At 38.2% G+C, this 19,230-nt stretch overlaps 1 protein-coding gene across 2 annotated transcripts in view; it reads left to right on the top strand.

The window, feature by feature from the left end:
* Window positions 1–19,230, top strand: part of PLXNB2 (plexin B2) — a 251,059-nt gene that overhangs the window by 220,820 nt on the left and 11,009 nt on the right. For both annotated transcript variants that reach the window (XM_041405443.1, XM_041405444.1), the window contains exons 22-32: window positions 585–812; window positions 1,302–1,478; window positions 1,934–2,073; window positions 3,115–3,215; window positions 5,436–5,665; window positions 6,665–6,846; window positions 7,600–7,666; window positions 7,782–7,928; window positions 11,193–11,349; window positions 12,387–12,487; window positions 13,373–13,457. In XM_041405443.1, coding sequence (XP_041261377.1) covers window positions 585–812; window positions 1,302–1,478; window positions 1,934–2,073; window positions 3,115–3,215; window positions 5,436–5,665; window positions 6,665–6,846; window positions 7,600–7,666; window positions 7,782–7,928; window positions 11,193–11,349; window positions 12,387–12,487; window positions 13,373–13,457 — 1,615 coding nt within the window. The remainder of the gene's footprint in view (window positions 1–584; window positions 813–1,301; window positions 1,479–1,933; window positions 2,074–3,114; window positions 3,216–5,435; window positions 5,666–6,664; window positions 6,847–7,599; window positions 7,667–7,781; window positions 7,929–11,192; window positions 11,350–12,386; window positions 12,488–13,372; window positions 13,458–19,230) is intronic.

Raw genomic sequence — 19,230 nt, 5'->3', positions numbered from 1 at the left:
TAAATACTGAGGATTCCTATTAGTGTTGTTGCCTGTGGTTGATGTTACTGAATGACTGAAAGTGTCAGATTAAAAACATTTGTTGAATTGGACATGGAGGACAGATGAACTGAGTTGCTACCTTAAGTAGTTAAGTGACAACTGTGGAATTTTATTCCAAAATTTCACTTAATGATTGTATTGAAATTCAGTGAGGTGTTATATGGTGTAAGCAGAAAAGAATCAACCCAAGCTACTCAAAGGTATAGAAGATGATCAGGATTAAGGGTGACATATTGACTTCCTAGTCTGAGAGGAACTTGACAGTATCAGCCCAGTGGTAAAGAGCCCTACAAATTGGAAGCAATGGAAACTGACCTGTAGCCCAAGCTTCTTCTGCAAGCTGCTGCTGGAATATAGTGAATCAATGATTTATTGCCATCAACAAATTTATTTCATCTTCTTTTTTCAAAAATACTTCATACTGTGTTATTTCTGCTGTATGGAGAGGATATAAATTCAGTAGTTTTATTTCTGCAGTTATGCACAGAAAGGAATCAGACTCTAAAATGTACATATTCTTCTTCTTGTCTTCTTTCTTACAGTTTTATGGAAAGGATGTTACAAGGCTTAATGAAACGACAGTGGTTTTTTCTTCCCCACCAATACTGGAAGACCCAGAAAACTATAACATTACCACTGTTATTCTAATGGATCATTATAAGTTGGTTGTAAAAAATGAGAGCCACTCCTTTGCCTATGTTGCAGACCCAACTTTTGAAAACTTCACAGATGGCATCAAAAAACAAGTCAACAAACTTATTAATGCAAAGGTAAACTTGTCAAAAGTTGGTGCTTGCTCATTTTGTCCTTGAAGCATGTATGAAATTTTACGTTCCTTTCTCAAAGCCTTAACAGATGTTTTGTGCCATACCCCAAATTCTTGGTAGAGTTCCTTACCTCCACTGGATGATGAACATTGACAGCTCCTCTTTCCTCCCCACACCCTTTCTCAGAAAGAGTTCCTATCTTTTTTAGCTGTACTTTGAGTTTGCTGAGGGTGCCCCCCTCCTGCTGAGTCTGGCATTTGCATTTGGAAATGCCCTCCCCAATAGATCTCCCAGGACCTGGAAGGGACATCTCATCTCACACCAGGAAGGAAGGGAGGGGACTCACACAATTCCCAATCACTCTGCTGTTCTGTAGGCTGCAGTGCAAATCATATCTGCTGCTGAAAGTGATCCAAATGGAAGGTTGCACTTCAGGATTTCTTGTCCCCCAAGACTTTGTGACGATAACTCAGCCTTTTATTTTCTGTCTAGGGCAGTAACCTGAACAAAGCCATGACGATAGATGAGGCCCAGGCTTTTGTGGGAGATGAGCCTTGCAATATAAAAACTCTAACTGAAACGGACTTATATTGTGAGCCACCAGAAGTACAACCCCAACCAAAGAAACGGCAGAAGAGAGATACCATCAATAACCTTCCCGAATTCATTGTACGTTACGTTTTCTGTAGAATTTAGTTTCACGTATCAGTAACACTGTTACAATGACTCTTGACTGAAGTAATTTGTTCTCCAAAGTTGTTGTAGTACTGTGAAGAAACTCTTTGCAGTTCTCTCTTCCTCCAGCTTCTGCCTGCTGCATAAAAGATGTCACATGTAAAGAGCAGTCTCAAGGCTGCCAAATACCTTCATTATATCGAAATGTAGAACTCTAGCCAGACAGACTGGGGATTTTTCTTCCTCAGCTGAGCAAAATTAAATTACTTCATGGAATAAAGTGCTAGTGACCCAAAGTCAGTTTGAAATATTCAGAAATATTTCCTTTGTTTGGACATTTGAGCTAGAAATTCACTTGTGAAAATTACTAAGAATTTAGAGCACAACTGAGAAGTGGACGACCTTACATTTGCACTTGTTGAGACAAATGTCTGTTTTTATCTAATTAGGTAAAATTTGGACTCCGGGAATGGATCCTTGGAAGGGTGGAATATGATAACCGTGTGACTGATATCCCACTGAATCTAATTTTGCCACTGGTACTTATTCCTATGATAGTAATCATCGGCATTTCTATCATCTGCTACAGGTAAGTTCTTCTAATTAGGTGCTTTTGTTTTCCTAAAGCTTTCAAGGTACTATCTGATTGTTTTCATCTCAGTCTACAGAAACTATCTTCATCTTTTTTATGAGCTGCAGAGTTTAGAAAAGGAGTTACAGCTGGAAATATGTATGAGCACCAATTTATTCCTCTCACGCATGCCAAATTCCTTGGTGTCAGTCAGCCCAGTCCCTCCTTTATATATAAACACAATTGGTCCCACGCTTCCCAAGTAAACAACTGCAGACTGAGTGGCACGCATACCCTTTTGAAATGGCAGCTAAAGTGGCACTTGTGGAGGAGATAACTTATGGATAACTTATTCTGTATAAATACCCAAGAACATTTATGCGGCTTCAGTCAGCACTGTAGGTTTGAGCTGGTTGGTTTTGACTAAGGGGTCATTTTCATTTTTCCAACTAATTACCTATGCACAAACTTGATCATTAATGTTGGAATTCATGCTTCATAAAGGGCCAGAATATATGTCTGTATCTCTTAAACTACTTAAAACCTACTTAGTCCAATTTTAAGGTTAGTAATGAGAGCCTCATACTGTCTCTCAGGAAGGGGTGGATTTCACTCTTATGGTACATATCAATACAGCTGAAATATGTGCTATACAGTTCTTGAGAACCTCCATCACACCTTCTGAGTTTGATCCCAGACGCTGTCCTGAGTGGCTTAGAGCCAGTACAGGACATGTTGCAAGCAATCCTTGCTCAAACTGAGTTCCTGTACTTGATATATGATTGAAAGCATTTGTAGCTACTTCTTACTGGATTTTAAATTACTGGCCCAAGTCTGCTTTGAAGCAACCAGCCCATGACAGAGCCAAGTTGCTTTACATGGAATGAAGATTTTGGCCACTGTTGCTGTTTTTCTCCTCCACTCTCTTTCTGCTATATTTTAAAAAATCAAAGCCATGAAAATTTCTTCCAGTCCTTGGGCTTCCCTCTCTGAGCTGTTGCAAATTATTTACTTTTGCATTTTGTAACTTTTTTTTAATCTTACCTCTGTTCCATAAAGACGCAAGAGCCAACAAGCAGAACGAGAGTATGAAAAAATTAAATCACAACTTGAAGGCCTGGAGGAGAGTGTGAGAGACCGGTGCAAGAAGGAGTTCACAGGTATTACAGATATTTTCACTGCTGTGAGTTCTCTTCAGCAATCAAGACATGCTGGAGGAATGGTGCTAGCTCACTAAAACTGTCTTCTGGGAAGAAATAATCTATACATCTTCATTACTGGCATTGACATAGAGTAGGTATTTTGCTACTATGTGTGAGAGAAGTAAATAAAATAGGTAGCTGAGGTTATTAAAATAACTCGATTATTTTAGTCTAAAGGAAGAACAGAGTTAGAAATTGGGAGTAGAAACTAGCTGAGATTGGGGTTACTTGTAAGTATTAATGTGATTTGCCATTAACAGAAAGATAAGAATGTTTTATAGTGACTAACAGTGCACTTAATATTTAGCACAATGACTGTGTGTGCAATGTCGGCACATTAAAAACTGTTTTCAGAGCTGCAAAATGTATTTGCAGCCATCAGCATACAAAGGGATAATTTGGTACTCTCACAGAAAAAAAATAGCATTTTACCCTGTTCACCATGGGAAAATCTTAAGCTTGATTAGAGGAGCTGGCTAATTGTTCTGTGTAAATGTAGAGGCATCATCCCTCTACAGGGAAGGCAGCAGGACGTGTGAAGGCTCAGCATTTTTACATGTTGGACTACTCATCACAACACTTAAATTAGGCATCTGAGTGCAAACTTTGCAAATATTGGCCTAAATGATTACCATGAAATGTCACCTCATTATCTGAATAATACTTTCTGTTGGGTCATGTTGAAATAATCTCTATTAAAAAAAAATACCCACATGCTTTATTGCCACAGAGAAAACACTGTTTCATATTGACAGTGGCTAAAAAGCAAGATTGAATAAAACGGCAATTTCAGGTTAGAGTTTGACATTAATTTAAGAAGCTCAGGGTATCTTAAAGATTTCAGCCATCCTGGAAGCCTCCCTCAGTCTTGTTTTTTCTGGCATTTCTGGGACAGGATGTTCTTTACTTGTACAAGCTCACTTTCTCTGGAAAACCAACTCCTTCCAGATTCTGGACACAAACTAGAAGCAAATGTTTGAGTCAATCCCAAACGGGCTTCATTTCAAACTGCATTTTGAACTGTGAGAGGATCTATCAAGGTTCTCCTTCCCTTTCTTCACTGTTCCCCAGGCACTTCATACCCATTTCTGAAAGGGGAAGGTACCTCTTTCTCTTGCTGGGGCAAGAGTAGAGTTACACATTCCTACCTGTTGGGTTGAAAGTTTTCTCTCTGCTCCACGAAGTACAAGCATTGGGGGAGTAGAATGCACATCCAAGGAGTAATCCAGTTCCTAAACTACATCCACCTTGACTTACAGTTAAATGAAAACACTGAAGTCAAAACACATTCTGGTTCCATAATGTGAAACAGTAATGTCAACAGCACAAAGTGCAAACTCTCTAAAATACACGAGAACAAAGATAGCCAAGGAAGGAGACAGCAGGAAGGAAGTTGTAATACCACACAGAGGGAAACAAGAAGATTCTTTATCCCTCATCTTTGATGAATGCTATAAAATAAAGAGGCAAATGAATGAGCAATAAAACCCCTGGGAAAATAGGTCACTATATTAATTAACATGGTGTTCCAATCAATCAGCAGTATTGGGTAATTGGAAAGCCTTCAGCTAGAGTAGCTGCTCCAAAGGATGATTCTCTAATTTTTGTCCCTTTTAAAAACTTCAGGCTTTTGAGTCCCACAGAAATATTTCCATCCATTTCAGTGAACCATTTAACCTTCTGCCTTTCTGCCATCCCCTTCCTTTCTATTAAATTAGCTTGCTTTACACTTTAAACCTCTCTTTCCTGGATTGCTGTGTTTTTAAAATAACCTTCTTTACTAACTAGACTCAGAGGTTATAGAATATGGATTGGGAAAAAAGAAAACTTAAACCAAAACAAGACAAAAAATATTGCAATGTCTTTTTCTAGTTCTGTACTATGATCCTACATTCATCTATATGAACTCACACAGACACCATAAAGGTCCTTTTACAGATAGGCAGCAACAAGGCAACCATCAGTGCTAAAGGCAGTTATCCTCATGTCACCATAGGATTAGCTGTGGTTATAGTTAATAGGATGATTGTTAAAAATAGCAAGAGAAAATGTCAGATGAAATAAGTTTTTGCTGCTGAGTTGCTTTTTCATTATAACAAGGCACTCAAAGAGCTTGTGTTGCTTAAAAAACCTGCAGAATTTTTAAACTGAACCACTAAACTGCATTGCATATTGCAGATCTAATGATAGAGATGGAGGATCAGACAAATGATATCAACGAAGCTGGAATTCCGGTACTGGACTACAAAACTTACACAGACAGAGTCTTCTTCTTGCCCTCCAAAGATGGAGAGAAAGATGTGATGATTACAGGAAAGCTGGATATTCCTGAGGCCAGGCGTCAGACCGTGGAGCAGGCTTTGTACCAGTTCTCCAACCTCCTCAACAGCAAATCATTTCTCATTAACGTGAGTACTGAAGTAGATGCACCTTGTCTCTTAGCTAGGCATACCTGTGTGTATGTGTGCAAGACAGCAGGCTTGCAAGCACAACTGAACAAAAATTAATAAAATTAAGTGATTTTTCATATGGTTCTGATTTCACGGTAACCACTGCAGATAATGTGGCATCACAGCCAGAGCTCCATGTTGGATCTCACATTTCTGTGCCACATCATGTAATATGGAGTTAGTCAGCATTGCGATGGCTGTAAAAAGCAGGTATTTCCCAATCTGGCATAAAACCTGGTGTTACAAGATTGGTTTAGCCTTTTAAGAAATGTGATCAGAGAGTGCTGATTTCATCCTGGCTCCTCACAGGAATCACTTGTGGACAGCCATCTACCAGAATCTCTGCCCCAGTGAAGGTAGAGGCTCCTCAAGTGGCCTATTCAACAAGACTGATGAGTGCTCACAGCTGCTCTGAAGAGACTTATAATTGCTCACTCTCAAAAACTGAAGCTCATTGTCAGACACCTAAATATAGATTTAGGCTTCTAGCTTTTTCTTTTTTTTTTTTTTTTTTTTTTTTAATCAGAATCTAGTGCTGAGCTAGTTAATGGTAGAATTAGAGTTCATGGCAGATGAGAGCACATTTACAGGTGTACTTACATTAGTGTCTTTGTAATTTGATGTGAAAGGACTGGGAATTTGGGGGAGAGGGGAGTCAATTTTCTCTTTTTAACTTGTCAAAGAACACTATTTTACATTTAATTAAAACATCCTTTTTAGATAAGCTTTTAGATAAGTATATAAGCATTCCATAGGTTGGTCCAGTACGTTGTATATCTAAAATCAAAATTTAGGCAACATTTTCTTATAAGTTCTTAAACTTGTGAAAGCTTTTTGATTCAGTGCTTAGGAGATTTAATATTAAAATAATATTGCTTGTCTTCTTAGAGCAGACAAGTGTTGAGGTTCTTCAGACACCTGTAATCTGACTTCATTTTACATTTTTTTCTTTTTCAGTTTATTCACACACTGGAAAACCAAAGGGAGTTCTCCGCTCGAGCAAAAGTGTATTTTGCATCTTTACTGACTGTCGCTTTACATGGAAAACTAGAATACTACACTGACATCATGAGGACACTGTTCTTAGAACTGATGGAGCAGTATGTTGTGGCCAAAAACCCAAAGCTGATGCTAAGAAGGTTTGAATTATTGTCATATTTTCTGTATGTCTCTGTAAATGTGTTTCTTTTGTGATGTGACTGTGGTGAAATGCCGGCTATCTGTAAAATCAGAAATAACTTGGCCCAAGCATATTAGCAAGACAAGCCCACCAGGAGCAGCTGTGGAAGGCACCAGAAGGATGCTGGCCAGGACTGCTTATTCAAATACTGCAGTGTAGAAACACCTGCCTTACTTTGAAATACCACACTGAACATTTCATTTACTTTTTAATCTGACTTTATTCCAAATTATCTAGCATTTATACCACACATCACCTCCATAATGAGCACACATAATCAGCTGCATTGTGCATTCAGTGAGGGCTTGCTCTAGTGTTTTAACCCAGCTGTTGTTCCCAATAAATTTCAATAGATCTTGCTCTGTGTATGTTGTAGTTTTGTAATCTGTAGGCTGTTTCCCAGTAACTGCACAACTGGGTTAAGTTTTTAGCTCTCACAGGGTAGACCAAATTTAAGATTTTGAATAAAGGATGTGTGCTTTTCAGCAGCGAGATGAAGGCACCTACTCGGGACTGATGAGCAATACAAAGCACTTATCCTAAAGCAAGTATACGCTTTCAAGACTCTATAGGGAAATCATTGCATTAGGAGACTGAATGCAGTTAAGCATGTAAAAATATTATATTTCAAGCAAGCAGTGGGGGTTTTTTTAAACCTTGTCATTAAGTGCCCTTACTGTATTCAGGGATGGTTTTTTTTTTTTTTTTTCAGATCTGAAACGGTTGTTGAGAGAATGTTGTCTAACTGGATGTCTATTTGTTTATATCAGTACCTCAAGGTAAGAGTTGAAGACTGTTGATTGTGGCGGTTTTCTTTAATCAGTAATACTTTAAAAAGCTTCACTGAGTATGTCTTTTGATTTTGCTTTATTTCATTCCCTTTCCTTTACATAGGACAATGCTGGGGAGCCTCTTTATAAATTGTTCAAGGCTATCAAACACCAGGTAGAAAAAGGCCCAGTGGATGCCGTGCTGAAGAAAGCAAAGTATACACTGAATGACACAGGCTTACTGGGAGATGATGTGGAGTACACACAGCTGGTAAGCAAAGCATGATTAATAGATTATAAAATATTTTTTTATTTTAAAATTAATTCGTATAGTGTTAAGTCTGTACACAGTTTTCTAGACTACTGTGAACTGCATAAAAATTCTGGTCATGGGCAGGATTGTCAGTAGTTTGACCAAAGCAAGTCTCCAAGTAGGAAAACAAAATTGTAAAGTATCTTCTAAAGTAAAATTCAGATCCTGCCAGTGCAGAATCCATTTCAATAAATCCCTTTCATAATTTTCAGTCAGTCTGAAAAGTGGTCAGGATATTTGGCACCTACCCTTTTCCCATCTAAATTCATTGGCAATTGATTTTTGCAGAATTCTTGCACTGCCATTATGTCTGAACTTCAGGTTTTCTCCCTTGTGATTGCTGCTAATCAGCATATTGAACAGCATTTTAGAGATCATTTTATTAATATACCAGATTGTGCTCCTCTGCAGTCCTGTGAGATGGCTCTGCAATCTCCAGAGCACTTTATGAACCTCTTTCTACATTGTTTTCTGTGTGAGTCAAGATCTCCTGAACGTGGGCAGCCTAACTGGCATTGAAAGTTGTTTATTTTATTCTCAGGGAAATAATTCCCTACAGTGCCTCTACAGCCAGTTCTGGAGACCTGTGTTAGTTGCTTCAAGTGGGAGGAAATGGACATTCCTGGCAAGGGAACTCCCCCTCTGAGCTCAGCCTCCCCCTGTATCTGATCACCAGTGCCGTGGTCCAGTTCTTTTCTATTATGAATTCTACTTTAAATTAATTCTGTTCATTGTCAGAAATTTCCACCACTTTTCAAACATACTCCAGAACAGAGATTCACTGTCCTTTTGGAAAAGTTCAAGCAGCCCACTCTTTAGCTCTTCAGGGAGTGTAAAATCTAGTTTTACTCTTTCTGACAGTCTTGCTGGTTTTCTTCAGGGTACAGTGTAGTGAACATCAAAGATGCACAGACTGTCCTTCAGAGACCAATTCATTATTTTTTTCCCTTTCTAACTTCTTTTTTGACATATTAGGAGTCATTTGTAGTTGTCTTCAACTGAGAAAGATGCAGAGACATATATGCAGCATACAAAAGAAATTTAATAAAAAGCTTTAGTAAGTCCTTGCTTGGGGGAGAAAAAATCACCATATTATGTATTCTGAAAGGATGCTGATGGGAGGGCTGATGGAAGAAGAGTTCTGTAGGACTTGCACTCATGAAGTCACCAGATTGTGACCTAGAGTATCTGGATGAAGAATATGTTGAGCAAGAAGAAATTTTAAGTTCAACTGATATTTTGAGGATTAGTTTAGGTACATCTTTATAAATGCCACCCAGAGAAAACACACTGATTGGCGATGCTGGCTATAATTTCTGTTGTGTATGGAAAGCAAAATTTATTTGCACTGTACAGCGTGTAAGTCTTAATGGCAATAATTCTTTATTTGCTCTGTTTCTTTTCATTAAAAAAAGAACCTGCAATTAAGCTACATGACTCAGTGTGAAGCAGAAAATTCACGAATGCAATCAGATGTGGGCACAATATGCATGTTAGCTAGATATTAAACATTATAACTTTGTGCTGAAGCAGTATTTGGTCCAGACTTACAGATATCCCGTCAAACAAATATTTTGTGTGTGTGCATGCATGGAAGTTGATGAGATGTATGTATATATGTATATATATATGATAAAAGATTATGGAGGGGGTACTATTGCCATTAGTTTTTGGGATCTTTAGCATGATGATGATGTTGTGGTAACTCTGAACATTTGGGGAGCATTTGTGCACCAATGTAGGTTAAAGCATGAGTTAATTCCTTCACTTCTGCCTGAAAGTGAGACAAGGTGGATAAGTACAGCATATAGAAGTTGTCTGCTCTATAATTGTTCTTATTTAAAAGATGAATCTGTTTTGCATCACTGGTTACACTGACATGCTGCATACTGAACCAGCAGCAAAATCATGTCTAATTACCATAAAGCTAATAGGAAAAGGAAGGTGAAATCTCATGATTAGTTTGAGCATTCTGTCAAGGGACAGTGCAATCATGTTTAATTTGACTGCCGTATGGCATAGCCTTTCTTCACTTTCTCAAAATACCAGCTATGCAAGTTTATTTCTGAAGTCTGATGTGATAAATTCAGGCATTGTGCTTGGCGGGACTGTGTCTGAAAGCTGCAGTGCTTCACGTGTGCCTGGCCTCCTAACTTACCTGTCTGACAAAAGATCCACAAGGATCCTAAGCTGTAATACTGATTCAGCTAGTGAAAGAAAGAGGTTTTTCATAGTATTTTATTGGGTTTTTTGATTTGTTTTTTTTTTCCTCTGGGGAGGTATTCTGGCCATGCTTTTCTTACTTGTTTTTTGTCTGTATTGAAACTGACACTTACATATCAAAAATTCTTTCAAAAAAATCAGTCTAGATTTAGCAAATTACAGGCTTTCAAGAAATTCTCTTTAACATTAAAAAAACCGTGTCAATACTATCAGAAAACAGTAATATTTAAAATCCTAGAACTAGCATAAGCTACTTAGATGTATTCCCTGCAGCTATTAGAGTTATTGGGACAACAGGAGGCAGTAAATGAGGTATTCAAACACGTAAGATGATAGAAATTACTTTTATATGTATATATGTGTATGTGTGTGTGTGTGTTTAATGAACAGGAGGTAACAGGAAGTAAAGTTTGGAGAGCTGAACTACTCACTGCTCATCAGTTGAGCCATGTTAAATTACCATATGTACAGAAGTAATCTGCTCATCTTTAAAACCACTGCCATGAAGAAAGCATAAAGGAAGGCAAAAGCACATAATATTTGAGGAGGCCAACAAAGTACAGTTCAAATTATTATTGGAAACTCATAGAATTTGAGCATTGTAATACTTGGCCTTTTTATGTTTAGGATTATCAGGTTAAATGTAAAGCATGTATGGAGTCAGTGGTCCAACTGCTTTGTTCTTGCATGTTTCTCTTTAATAAACTCCCAAGACATAGTAGTATTAGCATATTAGACATGACTAAATCTACTCTGTATCTTTTCTGTCTTGCCATAGTGGGAGAAATTAACTGGAATTTATGATGGCTGGTTGGCTGCATAACAGCAAAAGAACCTTCAAATAATCTGTACTTCCATTGCAAATATGTGTTGCTGTGCAGTAATCATTGCATGGTGAATTTCAGATACTGTTTGCATTGAAATCACCCAGAAAAACAGATTCAGAGGTAATTCAGCACTGATTTGCCTTAATAACCCTGTACATTCTTTTCTTCACAGACAGTTAATGTATATGTGCAAGAGGGAGGAAATGATTCCATACCTGTGAAAGTGCTCAACTGTGATACCATATCACAAGTAAAGGAAAAGATAATAGACCAAGTCTATCGAAATCTGCCGTGTTCTCAGTGGCCAAAAGCTGACAGTGTAGTTCTTGGTATGTAGTTACTTGTGATACTATATTGAACAGGTGAGATCTGTTGTGTGACTCTATGTTTTCTGAAAAAATATCTATAAGAGGATTTTATTGCTCGGTTATGGTTTGGCTTGTTTATTTTTTGGTGGGTTTTTTTTTGTTTTAAAAAGCTCAATTCATGTTCAGCTGAATGCAAAAATACAGCATTTTACAGCAATCTAAATATGCTTTAAAAATTAATGTTTTCTTATGAGTTAGGTTTTTTTGACTCTTTAAGTTTTGGTTTACTGTCATCAGTATTGCAAGAGCCTGTTAATGACTATTGGCACAAATGAATTCATGTCTGACAGAGTCAGTATCTCAGGTACTAATTAATGTGATAATGACAGCATGGATAATTAACTGATGGAGAAGTAATGATGCAATTTCAGAAACTGGTACTGATTTTTAGTTGCCTTAATGATGGTTATTCAAAAGAATTATAACTTACAGGAACTGCACTTTTAGGAGATGATGTACCACTTAGTCTCTGAAAAATCATCCTCCTTGAAGACTTTCAAAATAGCTGTTCTCTTCTTGACAAAAAAAAGGGGAAATGGTGTTCCTTAAAAGGTCTAATAGACTCAGCATTAAAGCTCCAATTAATTTTTTTTTTCAGTATTTTCATTACTGCATTAATCTGAAAGTAGAAGATGGAATTCTTGCACTTCAGAAAATCCTAGTAAATCCCCTAAAAATGTCTTTTCTATTCCATGAAATCCTACTCTGTTTTGGACCGATAGCAGATCTTGCTATATATATTTATTGAATTCCATGAGAAGGAATTTAAGTTTTTATGGAAGATAATCAGAAATCATATGCATGGTTAGGAATAGTTCAGGCAAACTTCTGTAATAAAGGCCAAATGATTAAGCAATAAAAACACACACACTGGGGCATGTGCTACATTATTTCTTTTGATGTTCCACAATGTGTCAGTGGGTCTGTAAAAATTCCTTGGAGTAGTTATTTTTGCACATGGTTAAAAGCTGTTTTTTCTCACTTTAATTGCCCCTTAGAATGGCGTCCAGGTTCTACTGCACAGATCCTCTCAGACTTGGATTTAACATCCCAAAGAGATGGCAGATGGAAACGTATCAACACACTAATGCATTACAATGTAAGGTGTTTCAAAAATGTTGTTCACACCTGTTACCTGTTTTCTTGTAATAAATAAAATCTTTATTTGTTGATAGAGAAGTTTCAGTGGTACATACAGGTTGCCCAGAGAAGATGATAAAGAATCAAAATTAAAACACGGATCTGGGTCTAGTCAGTAAAAGGTTTGGACTGTGAAAGGCTGGGTCTAGATATTCTGCCTAAGCATTTTATATAAAAACAAAAAACCTAAATGCCAGTACCTTGGTTTCCTCAGCATTGAAGTATCCAAATCTAAATTCCATTTTGAACATTCAGCTTTTTGCTGGGCCTCATATTCATCTTTTCTTTTCTTCACCACTTCCTACCCCTGAGAATTGTCTTTGTCCTTGCTGTGCTGCTAAATAGATTTTGAGTTGGTCTGGTTTGTTCAAAAGCCCAATCAGGAGAGTAGATGTTGATGCTGTTGTATGTCTGTTTAGGTTTCATACTGTGCACTCTATCACGCACTTACCTTTCCTTTTTATGATATTTATTGCTTTCTAACACAATTAATCCTGATTGGGAAAGAGAAAAATTGGTTAGTTTTCCTTAAGAAAACAGAGAGGTCTGATTCTTCATGATAAACCCCATTTTTGTCCAGAGGGCACCCACACCATGTTGAGGAACCTCAAAAAATGCTCCTAATATTTCAGCAATCTCAGAGGAGGTGTTGATGGGAACTCTTAGACAGTGGGAGGGAGTCTGTTCTGAATTGCAGAGCCAGTTGTCCAAGAAGCCTGGGAAGGTTAGCATTTGTCATAGATTCCCTGCAACCAATCACAAGAACCCCAGTTTAGGGTTTAAAAAAGAGGTTCAGTAGCCCATGGCTCTTTCAAAGAATATCTCTGTGTTTCTATTTTCAAAGGTCCGAGATGGTGCCACGCTCATCTTATCAAAAATGGGGATTTCCCAGCAGCCAGAGGATAATCAGCAAGATGTCCCAGGGGAAAGTAAGTGTCTTGTGGCTTCCCTACCTCCCAAGATGGCCAGAAGTCAAAACACACATAGTGATGCTGCCGTTTTGATTTTGTTTATCAAGCACTTTCATGGAGCTCGATATTCCGCACCAGACTATTTAGGGTTTATTTGTTGTGTTACCCACTGTACACTTGCAATGGTTTTCTTTGCCCACATTATAAAAATCTTAAACCCTAGGACTTTAACCATAATTGCTGTGAGTCCATGCCCCAACTTAATAGAAAGCACTCTTATTAAGCATTTCCTTCCATATTTTGTTCTTTAATCACACTACATCTACAGTCAAACTGTACATTCCATCTTCCAAGAGCTTTATCTCTTTTTCTCCCTTTTAAAGCCTTTACTCACATTCCTCTTCAAATTTCTTTCACTTCTTATTAGACTGAGAATTAAATGCCGTGTTCTAGATGAACCACAATGCAGACTAGGTCCCCTCTCAGTGACATAATGAATCTGATGTCATTTTTGTAGCATTTCTTACACCTGTATTGCCTTGCAAGCTCATCTCTATACCTTCAGATTTTGTGTCTCCCGTCCTTTTGAGTGATGTTTCACCAGCTATGCTAACTTGTTTTTTCCCAGGGCTTTTTAGTTGACTTTGATTGTTCCATGCATTTTGTCTCTTTATTAAATGCACCATTTTTCACAATTCCTTTGCTCTTTTTGAGGTTCTCAATCCTCAAATGTAAGTGAGCATCAGGAATTTCCTTGTAATGTTTCTTCTCTTTCACATCACTAACGCACCTGCTGCATAATTCTTGTATTGCTGTCTGCTACAGTATGCTGGACTTGGCAACACAGAAGAAACCTGTTAGCTTGCAACTCATCTTAAAAGCTTTTGCTTTTGTGTGTTAGTATTCTCTCTAGACCAATTTTCTATATTTCAAAATATCTTGAGACACAATATCCATTACAGCCTTGAATGCACTCAGGTTTTTATGGCAATATTTATTGTGAATATATGTTCTTTGTCACATGTATTTCCTTTACTGACTTCAGATGTTCAGTTTCTCTGTGGTTTTTTTTTATCCTTATATTCAGTTATTTTACATGAGGTAGAATTTAGATTTATGGAACAATAATTGTTGAGATCACTCTTCCTCCCATGAACTCATTTGCTTTTCTCTCTAGCACTGATTGCAAAGGCCATTACTTCACCTAATAGTTTCATTCCTTTAAACAGATTTACTGATCTTAGATTTAATACGTTTTTGAGGGCTGGGCAGTTAAACAGGTTGGAAATAATATGCCAGAAATGTACATTTTTCAAAAAGATGGGTCTCAGCTGATAGCTCTGACATATATAGCTATTTAGCAGAAAGGTTCAGACTTTCATTTGTTTTGGGTGTTGGACAGGAAATTAAGATGGGCAGAATTACATACTGTTTACTTTTTACTCTCTTCTCCTGCATTCTTTCTTTTGTAACTTTTTTGCACCAGAAAGAAGAGTCTTCTAAATGTCATGTCTACACTGCTGCTTCTATCCTCACCCTTTTACTCCAAGTGCCTGGCATAGCTGGCCAAGCAGTGACTGTTCTGTCACAGCAGGTGCCAACCCAGCATGTTAACTCAAAAAGCCATCCAGTTTAATACAGAAGGCAGTGGAGTGCAGCCAGGCAAGGTGCTGTTTCCTAGTCCCTGTTCAGTTTGGCTGCACTGGTGGCTGGGACTATGGTCACCTCACCTCTAAACAAGTGGAGTGGACTGTGAATGGAGCCTAGTGGTGCCCTTAACCTTTGCTTTCTTCATATAGAATAGTGGTCAGCCTTCTGTTCTGCACTGCCAGTCTTCACCTCTTCACCTCTCTACCCTTGTGGCAGGCAGTAGAGGACCAGATCTAGTGTTTTTCTTTTTTTCTTGGGTTAGGTTTTTTTCCTTTCCTTCTTCTCTGCAGTTATATCGTTCAATATGATTCAGTATGATGAAGCTCTTTGAACAAGCATATCTCTACTCCAAGGTGAATTCATTAGTTGTCTGTGTGGCATACTAAATTGTAAAGGAAAAGCAGACTTCTGGGGACAGTGCAATCACATAAGGGCTCTCGTATGTTAGGGAAAAGTCTGAAGAGAATTCAGATCCCAAAGTATCAAGTGCTAACAGCTTCCACCAGGTTTCTTCTCTACACCTGTCTTGCACCATGGTAGTGTACAAATTTGGGATGACAGTGTTTCATGCCAAGCTACCCTGCTTTCTTTAGCACTGTAAAGAGCTCAGAGCTATCTGGTGCCAACCTGTTCTGTTGGAAAGCTATAAAATGTTACAAAGCTGGTACAAAATGAGAGCCTGCTGTGACCATGATTTGTGAGACACTGTGTATAAAAGGGAGAGGAGAGGATCAGAGGCTTCTCCTCCCACACATACACATTTATATGGCACAGGGATTTACAGGGTTTGAATAAACAGAAATCCTATCCTGACTGTGAATGAGGCTTGTGACGAAGTGGATTTCCTTTTATTCAGTCTCATTAACTTGCACCTTTTGCATTGAGAAGTGTCAGCTGAAGCCATTGACTGTCAGCCAAAGTAGGAGGCTTTGCACTGACCAAAAATGTAAAACCATGTTCAGAGATGCTGCTCTAAATCCTGGCATTGCTTCTGTGCTGCTTTTATTCAGAGCTTTTAACAGGAAGACACTGGAAGCTGGAGATTGTGACAAATTAAATGCAGCATCTTTTGCTTCTGGAGACAATAAATGCAGTTACTAATTTGTGTCAAGAAGGAGAATGGTTCCAGCAATTTCATACTAGTATTTCTGTACTGAACTGTAAACCAAAACAACACATTCTGGTTTTTTGGCTGTTTTTTCATGATATTATTTTTTGGGGGGTTTTTTTGTTTGTTTTGTTGTTGTTTTTTTTTTCTTTTTTAATTATGAATAAAAATAGACACAGGGTTGCAGATCAGAAATACTAATTAGCAGATCTGTTAGGGCAGCCCTTCCTCCATCTCCATGGAACAGTATTCATGAGGTAGGGGAGACTGGAAGGAAGATAATTTGCTGCAGGTCACACAAGGGGAAAGGGGCTACTTTGTCTGATGTTTACATCATGGTTCCTACCACTGTAATTAGTCAGCACAGTCAATTTTTGCCATTAACACTCCCCCCAACACCCCAATAATTATTTTATATTGGCCAAAGAATGTCCAAGGACCAAGACAAAGAGCTCAGGGGGAAGCATTTGACCCCTGGACACAATCTTCTTCCTGCTTACAGCTTGATGCTTAGTGCAACTAAGGAGATAAAAAGGAGGTATTTCCCCCTATCTTTTATTTTCTTCATTTCCTACTTTCCCATTCAGGAAAATATTATGTCATAAAACTGTTATTTTCTCTTAGCAACCATGTTGCTGACATGTTTTGTTGGTCCATGAATTTCTCTTGCTTTTTCTTCCTGCTATTTATAGCAATGAAGTGAGATCTTCGGGTTGCAGAAGTTCATCCGGTTGAGCTGCAGTCTCTTGATCCTTACTTTCCTATGAAATAACTACTATTCCACTAGTAGCCAATTCTGCTGTTGCTAAACAAACACAGAACAAACTCAGCTGCATGTAAGAGCCAGTGATCTCAGTGGAAACCACTTTAGCTGTTTCCCTTCTGTCCAAAGTTAAACTGGACCATATACCATCAGGAGGGCAAAGAGAGAATGAATTCCTTTGATTCAAAGCAGAAAGCAGGAGGGTACCAAAGAACTGACATAAGGCTGGAATATAGTTTCTGGTCCAACTGCATGATTTGATCTGTTAATTTCCAAAACTGAATAATAGGGATTGCAAAAGAAATTCCATACTTCATGCCCAGCAGTGGTTCTTAGTGCACAGGCAGATGATTGCTATGAATGGCATCTATTGTGAAATCACAACTGCTTCAAAATAAAGTGATAGCTTTTATTTTTTCTGGCTTCATTCACATGAACTTCCAGGTTGAATTAAGGACTCTCAAAGGACAATGTAATTTAATGTGGGATTTATATTTCTTTCCTACCTTGTTAAAAAGAAGTAAATGTCCCATAAGACTGCATAACTAATGCTTTTCATGAGAATATATAAAGTAGATTCAAGCAAAAGTGTTGGCTTAGCCAGATTACTCTTAAATGTTATTTTCCCTTGTGATGTAAAATATTGAATGTACATGCAAAGTGGGAAATTCAATGTAGCTGTTGAGGAACTTAGTTAATTAACCATTATGGTCAAAGTTAATGCAATTAAAAACTGATATTTTGTGCTGTAACTGGGACTCAGTTATGTTAGAAGTGTATATTAAGACATAAAACTTAGCAGAATGCAAAATAATTTGTACAGTGGGGCTGAATCACAATTTTATGGGAAAAATAACTTCCATATTTTTAAGATGTCAATGATTTTAAATGTACTGATTCAATAACTTGCACTGGAAAAGTACCACTGATTTTAGGGACTATGACAAGTAGATGCAAAAGTTCAGGGATTAAAGGAAGAACAAACAAAACCAGGAGATTTGAAAGTGGCACAGAAACCCTTTTCAAGGAATATTAATGACAAGTTAAAACAATTGTATCATCTCTTTTAGAACTGTCTGTAACAGAAGCTCCTTAGGCATGGAGTTTGTCTGAGCAATAGTGTGATGCTGAAATGCAACACTGCATTTATGCACTGTGTGATCCTTGGTCCAAGCCCTGCACTGTGCATGGCCAAGCCCCAGGTAGCACAGCGAGGCACTGTAACCAGACAAGCTGTCATTATCAAGTGCTTACTCCTGCTTCTGCTTGATTGTAACAGACACAATGTGAGTCTCTCCCTCTGGTTTAAACTATGAATACTGACAAACAAATTTTTAAAAAAACTTATTATAATGCATATGAATTTGCTTCAGTCATTATCTCTGGCTGCTGGAGTTCATGTCATCTCAGTGAAGGGATGTATTTTTCCTCCACTCAGCTACAAAGTCAAGTGGTGCTTATCAAATGCTGATAGAAGGAAGGTTTGAACTGAGGTACCATACTTTGACCTCAGCAACAGGAGTAAAGATGTGAATTGTAACGGTGTTACCTAGAGAAAAAGTTGTACCAGGAGTAGGCTGCAATTTTTATTTCTGTGGTGGCTATGGGGTCAGACCTAGCTGAGATTCTGTAACTTGATCATGTCTTTGAGAATTCACACAGAAGAAAACAACTTAATTGTGTGAACCTCAAAACATACACATACTGTGCTTACATGACTGTTGTGATTTAGGAATGGTATTATCCAATTTAGTCTTCTACCACTCCAAGCCATGCACTGCTTGTTCACTTCCCCCTCCCCCTCCCCTGCACTGGGATGGAGAGGACAATGGGAGACACAAAAGGTAAAAATCATGGGTTGAGATAACAATTTACTGGAAACAAAAAAGAGATGAGAAAAGAAAACTAATGACAGCAGATATAAGAAAAGAAACACTATTGGTCACCATGGAAGCCCCCAACCACAGACAGTACCTGACTGCTCCCTCTGTTATGCTACTCCCACTGCTCCCTCCAGCTTGAAAGTGACATTACCCCACTGCTCCCTCCACACTTTCTCCACTGGAAGGAACCCCTTCTCCCCAAAGGGAACTCCCTTCTCCCCACCTGTGACAATGACATGAGGTGATTTAGTACAACTCCATGTCCCAGCCATGACCCCTCCTGGCTACTGCAAAAATTATCCCTGTCCTGGCTTGAACCAGGACAATGATCAAATAGAAATTTTCCTATTGTGTGATTCTTTCCTCTCCCTTTGGTCTTGACAAAAG

Source organism: Onychostruthus taczanowskii, unplaced genomic scaffold, assembly GCF_017590055.1.
Source record: "Onychostruthus taczanowskii isolate IOZ18803 unplaced genomic scaffold, ASM1759005v1 scaffold23, whole genome shotgun sequence".
Classification (NCBI taxonomy): domain Eukaryota; kingdom Metazoa; phylum Chordata; class Aves; order Passeriformes; family Passeridae; genus Onychostruthus; species Onychostruthus taczanowskii.
Note: the sequence above shows the minus strand (reverse complement) of the source record. Positions and strands in the feature narration are given on the sequence as shown.